The following is a 12362-nucleotide window of genomic DNA, read 5'->3' on the forward strand; positions in this document are numbered from 1 at the left end:
CCACTAAAATCCTGTTTTTTTTTTAGGACTTGATTTGGTCACATACAATGTATATATATTTCACATGGATACACAATATATATTATTAAGCTGTATCTATTTATTTGAGCAGAAGTCCCTGCTATCATTACTGCCTACTGTAGACTTTTAAAATCCGTATAAGGTGATCCGAGGCACAAAGGTTAGCTTCACAGGAGTCAGCAAGGATATTCTTCTTTTAGACTATGACATTTTACTCTTTTCTTTTCAAACTGAAAAACACAACATTAGGAAAGCAATAGTGAAAGGGCCAGGGGTGCAGGCTCAGAAAGCCATTCCCCAGGGTGGATTATTGCTCTGTAAAAAAAAATAAAAATCTTTGAACAGTAACGCTCTCTTTTTCCACCATCAGCCTTCACTCCTGGACACACATTTTTGAAATGTCAGTTCTTTGGGTCCACAATTCTAATTTTTGTTTCACTCAGTGTAAGTAAATAGGTCTGACTGTGAGTTTTTGTTCACAGATTCCAGGAGAGTGGCATGCATGCTCAGCAGAGAGACCTCTCACTGCAACCTCCCTCTAACATATTGATCAGGAAAGGCTATTGGCGTTAGCCTGTGAATCAAATGCCGCTATACTGAGTTCAATTCCCCACTGAGCAACTGAATAGAGAGACAAAACCTTCTGTACTGTTTTTGTGGACTTGTGTTCTGCCCTGATCCTATGTCTAATGACATCACAGCCAGGCAGGGAAAAAATCGAAATGTCATTTTTGTGGGCTGCAAATTCTTCATCCCTTTATGTATGTGTTTTTCTTGCTGCCACTCTTTTTTTTGTGTCTGCAGCAGACCAAGAAGATTGTACACTGAGACGGTTTATAAAAATCAAGGGCAGGTAACTAATGTTGTTTCCTGGCTCTTCGCTCAAAGTTGTTTTTTGACATCAAAGAGAGGAAGAGGCTTGACATGTGCATCTAAATACATTACCCAGCTGAAAGCAACAATCCCCTTGACATTTGAAATAACTGGAACATGAAAAAAGACAATGTATACAGATTCAGAGTACAGATGTGCAGTGTTTTGTATCCACATTATAATAAGAACAAGCGTTTACTTTAGTTGTGAATTAAACTACTATACCAGGAGCAGAAAGGGCCTCACTTCTCAAATGTAACACTACAAATGTTGCAGTAAAAATGTTTGTTTTAAAATCTCTTTTCTTTGTTTCAAGTTAACACACCTATGGGGACCCATTTAGTGTTGTCGTTTTTTTTGTTGTCGTTTTTTTTACATTAGAACAGGCACTAACCTTTTGGTCCGCCACTAACTTTCATATTAATGATCTGCTTCATTTCATTTCATTGTGTTTTCCCTGAGCCTCAGAAAAACTGTAGATAGTCGAGTGATTTCCCATATATCATTTATTTATTTAGTAATTAATTTATTTGTGTATTAATCTATGAGCTATGTATTTAATATTAAATAATGCACAGTCCTCTTCATGATATCTATGATAAACTTAGGGCTTTCTCAGTGGTCCTTTGTTTTCTGTTTGGTTGGAATATAGGGCAGTACAGTTTGGGTGCTCTTGTCAGAGACAGTTTGCGTGCTGCTATTTCGTAACAGTTTTTTGCGGCAGCTGGGGTTTAAGAGTCCTTTCCTTGGAAGTGTGTGAGCTCCTGTCGTCCCCTTTGCTGGCAAGGAGACATAGGAAGGGTCCAGACAGTTATGGAGGAGTGAGTGCTCAGAGGAAGAACGTTTGGGGGCAACTGAGCTTGACAGGGGACTGGGTTCACTATCGCTGTCTGGCGTAGCACAGCCACCCTTGTCCTCCTGTAATTCCTCTTGCTCCTCCTCCTCTTCGTCATCATCACAGCACAATGCATGGTACAGAATTTTGTCACTGAAGCGGACTCTTTCTCTTGTGCCAGAGGTTCTGGAAGTCTTGTGGCTGTGCGTGGAGCTGCTAGCCTCCTCGCTGGATGAATCTGGAGTTATAATTCTTGGCCCATTGGGAATAGGCAGCCCACCATTCATCTGGGAGTAGACTGAGGCAGTGGTGGGGGGCGGGGTGGGGGTCTGCGTCTGGGTGGGGATGGTCCCGCGTCCCAGATCTTCTGGTTGCTCACCAGGTCTGCGAGCGGCGGCTCCAGCAGCCTCCAGATAGCTGCAGAACTCCCAGCTGTCTGACAAAACATCTGCATTGAGGAAGTCCAGTCTGAAGGCTTCTCCCAAACCCCGCTCACTGCTTGACGTGCTGCTGGCTGTGGCCACGGTCCAGTCATCCTGCTCCAGGTCAAAGTCAAAGTCGGACGTTAGTTTATCAATCTGACCCACCACCTGAAATAGAGAAGGGAGAGAACAAGAAGAAAAATACTGATTAAATATGATTGGAAATAGATTTTTAGACCAGAAATGGAACAGACAGATTTCATTAAAATACATATTTTTTTCATGACTTTTAGCCTCAAAAGTGGCAGTGCTCCATGCACAAAATAGTGATACGTGTGTCATACAGTTGACTCCTATTGCCCGGACTGAAACGTCTGATCCGACATCAGATAAATAACCATATAAATTTGAACTAACATACAGTACATGTTCCCCAATGGAAAAATACTACAGACTTTGGTGATCTCCAAAAAAAGGACTCTTGTAATAGTTTTTGTTATCACTATCCTAAAAGTGTCCTCCTTGGGTCTATAATAACTTTATAGACTTTAACGTGCTTTGTGTAAATCAACTATTTGAGGATGTTGGCATGGCAACCTAATTTAGAACATTGTACCTATAAAAGATCAGCATGGTATTGTCATTGAATATTCCTTGAAGCTGCATGGATTTGCAATAACATTGTAGTATTTTTACATTATTCTCTTTTTCTCCTTTTTAGTTTTGTTTTTCTGTGCAGATCTTGTGGTGTATGGCTTATGTGAAACATATGTTGGTGGTTTCCATTGGTATGTGCTTCTTTGTTTTGCTGTGGATTGTTGTTTGTTTCTTTTGTTCTTATTAATTGATTCTTCTATGGAGGCAGCTTTGTGTATGCAGCACATGACACATATGTTGTGTCATATTGTGCAGTATCGTATTTTATTGAACGTAGTGTATAGAGTAATTGTTTTATTTATATGCTATTAACATCAGTGTTTGGCACTGTGAACATTGAATGCAGGTAAAGACTGCCCAGCTGAATCTGAAACCATCCGAAGTGGTTTTAGCTTTTGTTTTCATTAATAAACTTGACACAGCCAGTACACTTTTAGTTTGATTTAAACATGATGACTTCAACAAGCAAACAGAAGCTTGTTGCACTGTCTCTGCATTACTTGGAGGTTGGATTTTTAGACTGTTAGGAGATGTTTTTTTTATTTTAAATGATGTCTGATGTTTTTTTATGTCATGCAGGTGTCTCAATACACAGTCTATTCACTACTCTCACACTATTTATGTGATCAACAAGTGGCGGTACCAATTGAAGAAATGTTGTATTGTGCAAAGACTGTGGAAAGAAGATTCCAAGCTGTTCAAAATTGGAGTGAAACTCTTCTGGCTTTAAAATTCCTATTCAATCGACATGAAAGGTTTGGGTGAGTAACACTAAAGCTTTGCATAACTTTTGGTCGCTTGTAAGAAAACTTCAGAGGGCTCTTTTTAAAAAATCTGGTGTTCATTATTCCTCTTTTGGACCTTAAGAAGCAATACAAAGTTCAATGAATACTGATCTTCCTCATCACAAATTAACATTCTCAAATTAGCTGGGTAAAGTCTGTTAAAAAAAGTATCCCAAAATGTTCATTGTTTTACTCACTTTTGAATAAATCTTTGTGTCAGTGTACCCTTTACTGAATTAGATGAAATTTCCAGATGGTTCACATCCCACGGATATAGCCCCCACAGGAAGGTGAAACAGGAGCTACGATTTATTCACAGCTGCCAATAGATCTGTATCTGCCTATCTTATCTCTGTATCTTATGGCTTTCCGTTGCGCTACTTTTCATCCAGGAATCCGAAATTGTTTGTTCAGGGTTTAAAAAAAATAGTTTTTATTTCTGCCGAAGCCTGCTGTGGACAGGTGTTGTAAATTAGTTTTATGTTACAGTAAGACAAAAGTAAATAGCCACTGGAATATGTTGCATTGAAGACTTGTCCAGACTTATCAAAGAGGCCTCTTCATCTCTAAGAAAGAGGAGCTGAAGAAGACTCTCAGATGAGCGGTGAAAGTGATACACCCTCAGTCCATTGGCTGATTCAGTTTTCCTTGATGGTGTTCTCTAGCCTTCTAGATGAATGAGATGAGCCTACACAGACATATATCTTTATGGCACTAACACTTCACACATTTGTTTTGATGCTGTTACAAGGGAGGATATTTAAATTAAATTGCTATTATACGGTCCATGTCCAACAAAACAAGCTCACCTACTGCATGGGAATGTATTGCATAAAAGCATTTTATCCATTGATACTTCAAAATTAACCCCAATCACCCTGTCATCAGCAGGCACAGCATTGAGTGTGTGATGAATAGAAAGCACTTCAGCTGAAATCACACTAGTTTGCTGGCAACACCTAGAATCCAAGCCCTCTGTACTTGACATTTCTGCACCTTCAATCAGCATGTTCTGCACTGAACAACAATCTATTGTAAAATGAAAACACTCAGCATCCGGCAGCCTGTAAATGATACTTTCCCCTAAAGCCATGCAGCAATTATGCCTCGTGTTAGAACCTGAAAAGTTTTTTATTACGCACAAGTGAGGTTGCAACATAATTGCAGTTGAATAGCATGGAAAGTGTACTTTTACCCTGAGATCTGTGAAACATGGTCCTTCTTTCTGCCTCTATAATTATTTTACGTGTCATACTTTCTGCCTTTTATGCCTACAAATGAGTACGGTTTATCAGCAGCACAAATCCCCAGTCATTGTTGGTTCTTCTTTAAGACAAATTGCATGTCCCCAACTGTAAAAGCAGTCATACTGATAACAAATCTGAAAGAGTAATGGGCTGCTCATGTGCTAACCAAAAGCTCAGGTTATCTACACTGCAAACATGGCAACAGATTTCCATGAGCCTGATGATCTTGTGCAAATATCTTTTGATAATATTTTCATTTGCACATAAATTTGCTCTCTTAATCCTGGATTTAAACATAAGAACACTGACTTATATTAACAAATAGAAGAGAAAGAGTTAGAAGGCTGTTTCCCTCACTACTGGGTTTAATATAGCTGCTGAATCTTTTCCCAGAAATGTTAAATGCCTTTAAGTCACCCTACCTGTCTGCATATGTCTGCATGCATGGCTGTGGCTCATCTGTCAATGAGCTTCTCTGCAGATCTGCCAGTTGTGGCATTGTATACTACGTGAGTACCTGGACCATGCTTCTCTACTGGCAGCCTGCCTGGAGGGAATTGGACTGTATGAATCCTCATAGCCGTGAATTACTCAACCTGTTTGCTGTGTGATTTGCCATCTTTCTACTCATGGACTTATTAGTGTAGGACATTTTTTCTAATCTGGAGCAGGCCGACTAGCTTTGTTTACCTGATTACATAACCAAATAAAGCAGCTTAATTTATTCAATTACTTAAAAAAAGCATTAATCAGTACTATTGTAAGGGCTGGCTGAAATACATTAGACAATCAGCTGGTTGTATATGTAATAATGTCATTATTTTGTATCCAAAGCTGTTCAAGCACCACACATAAGAATGTGTAGGTACAGCAATAAGGATTTTTAAGATTGAAGTTCCTTGTGTTAGAACCTTTAAATGATGCTGTTACTCTGCAGTAGATCATGACCCTGCATATTTTCCATCCTAAAATTCATTACCATGTGTTATCGGTAAGCCTCGCGCGCCTCCACTGTCGGTTAGCCTGACCCCTGCCTGCGGTATGTAGGCTAATTTAGCTCGATAAGTACCTCAGCTCGAAGGGTTCTGCTGAATCTTGCTAGGTCATGATGCGGCACGTGCTCTATGTAGCAACAACGAACAGTAGTCCTTGCTTTTTCTTCTTGTTAGGGGATGTGTGATGAAGGAGTGAATTGGAGAAGAAGATTGCATTAGCACAAAAGATGAATGAACCTATCAGGAAAAGTGTCCTGAGTTTTTGACACAAGCACACTGACAGGCCTGATCCAAATCTCCAACTTGAGGCCTAAGCACTAAACCCTCCTGAACTTAAATGATGTCAGGTCTGCAGTGTGTGAGTGTGTAAATATGAAAGTGTTTGAGATGGTATAAAAATTAAATTATTAGCAGATTAAAGGCCAACCTCCAGAATGTATTTGTTGGCCGATGTCTTTAATTACAGTGTTCGTATATTTCAACATACTTGTGTTTTCCCATCATGTCAGTGCTTGCTTTGATTAAATTTAGTAGTGTATTTCCCCCACAATGTCCATCAGTCTGTGAGTGTGGAGTTTTGGAATTAGCCGCAGACACACAACCTTAATGGTTTGTTTCAGACGCAGCATCAGGCATGAATTTTAAAAAGTTAATGATGATGATGTTTGTTTCTAGGATTTGTAATATCTTAGCTCCACAGATATGAAATCAGACAGTTTTCTTGCCCACCAGAAGTGGAGTCAGTCACTGTGGAGGAGATCGATGAAGAAAAGATGGTTGACTGATGAATGACTGATGATGTTTTACCTGGGTGAAAGAGAAACTCTGAACCCAGACAACCCTCGGTTCTGCTGGACAAAGTAACATGAAACCGTGTTAGTTTACCAAGGTGAATCCAGCCTTTTTGATGGGAGGCATGAAGTTGGTGGCAATACACACCAGAATAATCCATTTTTTACCCCTACTGTCCCCACTAATCACATCTACTTTTAACATTAAAGTGTCAAAAATATGTTTAATTTTTTTACTTTATAAAATAAATGTTTTGGTAAAGACAAAAAGGACCCAAAAACACCTGTATTTATTTTGTTGATAAGTAAAGCCCTGACCCCAGCTACACCTATGGAAAACCCTGCATCCCATACAATAACCAACTCATGTTCAATGTATGGACACCATATGGTCACATACTTGTGAGTCTAATAAGCCAGAAGAATTGTGTGTGGGCAGAAATTACATAGTGACAACCTCCTAAAAGTTATGATAGCCTTATAAAAGCTTGATATGCAAGCCGTTTAGTTCGATACTTTTATTCTAAACTAAACTAAATACAGCTAAATATTTTTGATTACTCCTTTGTTTGTATCCTTGAAATGTGATGTTTTTAAGATTTAGGTTGTGGATCCCTCTTGGACTTTATGATGCTCCCACTTCACAAAGTTTATGATGCAGTGACAGAATATACTTGTGACTGAAAAGACTTCATTTGCAACACAGTCAAGCAGTAATGTATATTTAAGACGTTAGTGCCAGGGATTTGAGTTCATTTTTTTGTCTTTAAATGGTGTCTCGTGAAAGCTACTAAGAACTCTGATGATGCATAAAACAATATCTATGATTCTGTGTATGAAAGATTAGCACACAAATGATAGCAATAACCGTGTACAGCTTTCTCTTTTCAACGCAGTATTACCTAGCCAGCACTACATACACACATCTTGTCTATACAGTCCACACAGAGCTTGAAGAGGTATTGTAAGAAAAATGTATCAGTCACTGCACACAATCAGCCGGCAGCAACAAGTCAACTGTGGTCATTACACCTGATCAACACAGGGTTGAGTCATTTCAGAGCTCTTAGAGGTGCTTTAAAGGAGAGGCAGCATCGGGCGGGGGTTTATTTCTGTATCTCAATACCTGTCTGAGATGATTGGGCTGGGTAATTGAGGGTCAGAGCAAAAGAGGGCACTTGGAGCCTTGTCTGTGACAGAAAGGTACAGTGATAGAGAAGATAGGCAAGGGTAATCTTAACACAGAGTGATGGTCAGTAATGTAAAAACTCTAGAAAGAGCTTCTCCTCTTGTTGAGTGCTGATTTGAAAAATAGATTCCTTACTGTCATTACAAGAATCCTTCTCTCTTACCTTCAGCAGCACCACGTATAATAATTTATTTATTATGAGAGAGGACTGGTTTCTTTTCCCCCACGGGGGTGCCTGTCTTCTGCTAAGCTAATTGGAACTCTACTGGAACGTTAATGTAGTGGTAGTAGTAGTTGTTCTGCTGCCGATGTTTAATGTGGAACTGGAATATAAAGGCGTACATCAAATCCCCAAATTTAAAAAAAATGTGGCTGTTCTTTAACATCCTATGAAGTGGATTATATACAAACTATTCTTATCACTGTTGATGTTTAAACAGGTATTTAATTGGAACTAGTAATGTACATTTCAAGCAAAGTTACCATTCACAGGTCACTGACAATTTTTCGAATGAAATTCGAATAGCAGCAACCCCCTCACTTTCTCGCTTCATATGCATACAGAGCCTCATTCACCTTCATTAGCCTTTAAAAACACCAAATGATGAGTCTTTGATCCAGTACGGAGAGATGGAGGAATGAAGTGGTACAGAGTAGTGGATGACTATTGACTAAAGTGGTGGAGGAAAAAAACACACTAAATTATCTGCATAGTTATCACACAGATGCAAGCTATGAAACATCGGTATCCAAAATGCGCCGCAACCACAAATGGACAGAGGTTTACGTCTTAGTTTGTTAGCTTGATGCTAACCAAAAATGGAAATTGCCATTCTCGGTATATGTTTAACTTTCATTCAACGATGTTAAGTTAAATAGATGTTTACTTTATAATTTACTTAACAGCATTAAGATAAGTAGATTGTTTAATTTATAAATTACTTGGCAATATTAAGTTAAGTAGATTGTTCCAGAAGCTAAGTGATCTCAATGTAATGCTACAGTAACCTGACACTAATGCGTTCTTCTTATTTTGTTCTTTAACAGTGGTAAAAAAATAGCATTTAGATGCACTATAGCCACCAACCTGGCAGCGGTACCACATTACAACCAATGTCAATGAAAAGCAAATAAAAAACACTTATGAAATAGGGCATTTGTAGCAAGTAAAAAGTATATCAGGTGTGAGTTACCAAAATAAATGAGACATTACACTCTCACTGGGTTTATTTGAAATGCACACTGTATGAGTGAATTTTTCTGTGCATCGCTACATCACACTGTGTTCAAGTGGCCTCTCTCCATCTGTTCCTGTGCCACCCAATCTTCCAGGAGTCATTTTGGTGGTAGACAGAGAGAACGTTGCTGTTCTTGTTGGTTAATTATGTAGCATCCACCATTTTAACATGGCTTTGCTTTTTTCATGGGAAAACTTAAATGTATTCATTGGGCCATTCAAACACATTTTAGTGTTATTTCTTGCTCAACATCACCGTAGATTCCCAGCTTGCCCGTGTGCAGCACTTCCTGCGCTGGGAGCGGTTTATGCCAGTTAGGAAGTCGCAGCAATTATCCCAATAGCCTGGCATGCTGGCTTCTTAAGTACAACATTTGTAAATATTGTTTTAATGCTGTTTGCTCCTGCAGTTTCTCACTTCCTCCCAAGTTTTTTTTGCTCAATTGAATTCTCCTCCAGACGTGAGGAGGGTAAGCAACCAAGCCACTCACATTGTGGTGATATGGTTTATCTTATCCCCCAGAAGCTAATTTATCATCCTGACTTACTCTGGGAGAATACATTTACTGGATTCACTAGAAAAAATATCCAGTGACTCATAAACCTGTGAAATGTCTTCTAGAGATTCTATTCATTATTGGATAAAAACTACATTTTGGGGTTATTTGAATTTCTTGTTACATACTTAATATAACCACACTGAATGCAAACAACATGCACAATGCTGTGATATCAATTCAGCACTGAAAGCTACAAAAGCTTGGACAACATTATAAAGAAAGCTCTTTGTTTTCTCCTCATGAGCACTACATGTGACAGCTTTATTTTTAAAGTTGTTTGTGGGGCTTGTTTGCCTTTTGTTAGATAGGACAGCTGAAGAGAGACCGGAAATGTTGGTAAGGAGAGAGTGGGGGTTGACTTGCAGCAAAGGGCTGAGGTAGGATTCGACCCAAGTCCGCAGCGATGAGAGCAAAATAACCACTAGGCTATCTGCCCCCAGTGACATCTTTAAATGTGGGTCTTACTTATCAATATGTTTCCACAGCAGTGTCAGGAAACACTTATTCCTGTGCTCTTATTGCATTCCTCAATTACATGTCATGTGACTGTGATTGTACTGCTGTTGGCTCTGCAGAGGTCCAGTGGGTCTGTGGGTGGGAGACATTACAGACAAGCCATGGGGACCTGATTTAGGTCAGGCCATCTTGATTGGTGAGATGTATTGCATGGTGTTGGCACAGGGATGAAGTGTCCTTTGAAGTGTTAGCTGGAAGCATTTAGTGTAATTATCCTGTCATGAGAGGAGCTATAAGCCTGAGACTTCATTAGGCACATGCCCTGTGCTTTTTCATCTTTTCTGGGGGAAAAAATAAAAAAAACCCACTCATCTTTATTGGGGCCTCAAAGTGCTAAACAACGCTGTGATGAGTATCAGGCCAATACCTCATGACAACCCACTAATCAAAAGCATCATTACAAAATTCACAGTATAATGGGCCTCATCTTTATCCCTTTGGGGCTACAGAAGAGGTGGGCTTCTGCTGGCCTTGAGTCCTGGGAAATCAAGCCCTTCCTTAGCCAAATTTAGGTCATTAGACCGACGTATCCACCTGCTGTATGGCAAATCTGGAAGGTTTATAATGTTATGCTGGAGAGGTTATGGGTTGTACAATCAATGAGGGAGCAAGATGGGAAGCCTAGTAACATGGAGGCACCAGATGCAGCACGAGTTAGTTCTGGCAGAGCACACAGATCATTTATTGAGGTTCTCCTTCATTGCTTCTGTCCATGTTGAGAGGCCCAGTGCCGGTAATGACCAGAAAAGATGTGACTATTGCCATTCTACGGGGCTCCATAGTCTGTCTGCTTTCCTGAGATAGCACACGGATTAGGCTTGAGTACTGTCAGGTCACGCTGGGCACATGTCGGAGGAAAAAAAAGGTGTTTATGTGAGAGAAGCTGGGCCACACTGATTTAAAAAAAAAAAGAAAAAGATTCCTTTAAGTTTTCATTAAAAACATAGGGTCTCTCTGACAAAGGTCTAAAGTGATAGCAGGGGGTGCATAGCAGGGGGTCAGAGGGTGAACAAAACGTGTGTCTATTCATGTGTTGTGCGTATGTGTATGGTGGGTTGTAGAGTAAACGTAGTTGACCTGTAGTGGGGGGAAAAAAGCGGAGAATCTCTCTGGCAGTGGAGACTACAGGAAGCAGCTCAGCCCAATCCAGCAGTAAATCCCTCACCCTGACACTTCACACTGCCAGTTTGTCTACAGGCCAAACCAGTAAGCCGATAAGCAGCAAGTCTACCCTGAGAAGAGTCAAATAAATAAATAAATACAGATAACAGTCACACAGCTACATGCATTTTCCATTTGGTCCTAATAATCACTTTCTGTTCTGTGGGAAATGTAAAAGGATTTTACAGTAGTTGAAGCACATTTGTTATAATTACAATGTGCCCCATAATTCTTACTATGGTAGTAAAAAGACACTCAAACCTGCTGTAAACATGTTGGTATATAAAATATCACAACATAATATAAAGTGTTTGCTTAGCTGTCAATCCTGTTTATATCTGTGTAAAGTGAAGACTGACAAAGGATATACATGTCTGCTCACAAGCTGAGTTATTACGTTTAAATAACATTCTGAATGTCTGTTCTTGTTTGGTTGTTTTGCATCGTTGTATTGTTGTTGAAACCCTGACCTCTAAAAGAAGTAGCAGCAGAAGTAGATGTTGTTTTAATTATTGTACAAATTAACTTCCAATTTACGGTTGAAGAGAGGTGTGTGGGAAGAGAACCACCAGAAAAAAAAGCTGAATTTTATATTCTTTTAGTCTCAATAGTTAAAGTCACTTTTTGTCATAAGGGAAACTTTTCTTGCCATTTGTCTAGCAAATAAGAAACTAATAGTTCACATTTAATGCTTCATTAAGAGGTGTAATGGTGCAAATTTGCCAAAGAGGAAACATAAGAAATAGATGAAGAGTGTATGGGGGACAGAGGACTCAAGAAGGAAAGACCAATAGACAGCATGAAAAAGACTGACTGGCAGGAAACTAATCTTCTTCCTCCAAATTTATGTCCCATTTAAATTAGATTGTAGGATCTCATTGTTGGCTCTGTTCCACTTTTGTATCTATGAGGAACATGTTCATATCTTAGAAAATTATAGCCTCACATTATCACTCATATATAGTCACACAGCCATCAATGCCTTTATCATTAAGTGAGGAGGAAACTGAAAACCTTCCACTCAGCGAAATATTTTGCAGTGTTATCTCCCTTTAGCCAACACAGCTGAGAGC

At 39.4% G+C, this 12362-nt stretch overlaps 1 protein-coding gene across 4 annotated transcripts in view; it reads right to left on the reverse strand.

The window, feature by feature from the left end:
* Positions 1 to 500: 500 nt before the first annotated feature.
* Positions 501 to 12362, reverse strand: part of insyn1 (inhibitory synaptic factor 1) — a 49929-nt gene continuing 38067 nt past the window's right edge. For all 4 annotated transcript variants that reach the window (XM_061039518.1, XM_061039545.1, XM_061039535.1 and 1 more), the window contains one exon: positions 501 to 2319. In XM_061039518.1, coding sequence (XP_060895501.1) covers positions 1510 to 2319 — 810 coding nt within the window. In that variant the 3' untranslated portion in view covers positions 501 to 1509. The remainder of the gene's footprint in view (positions 2320 to 12362) is intronic.

The sequence above is a fragment of the Labrus mixtus genome, chromosome 1 (assembly GCF_963584025.1).
Source record: "Labrus mixtus chromosome 1, fLabMix1.1, whole genome shotgun sequence".
NCBI classification, from domain to species: Eukaryota; Metazoa; Chordata; class Actinopteri; order Labriformes; family Labridae; genus Labrus; species Labrus mixtus.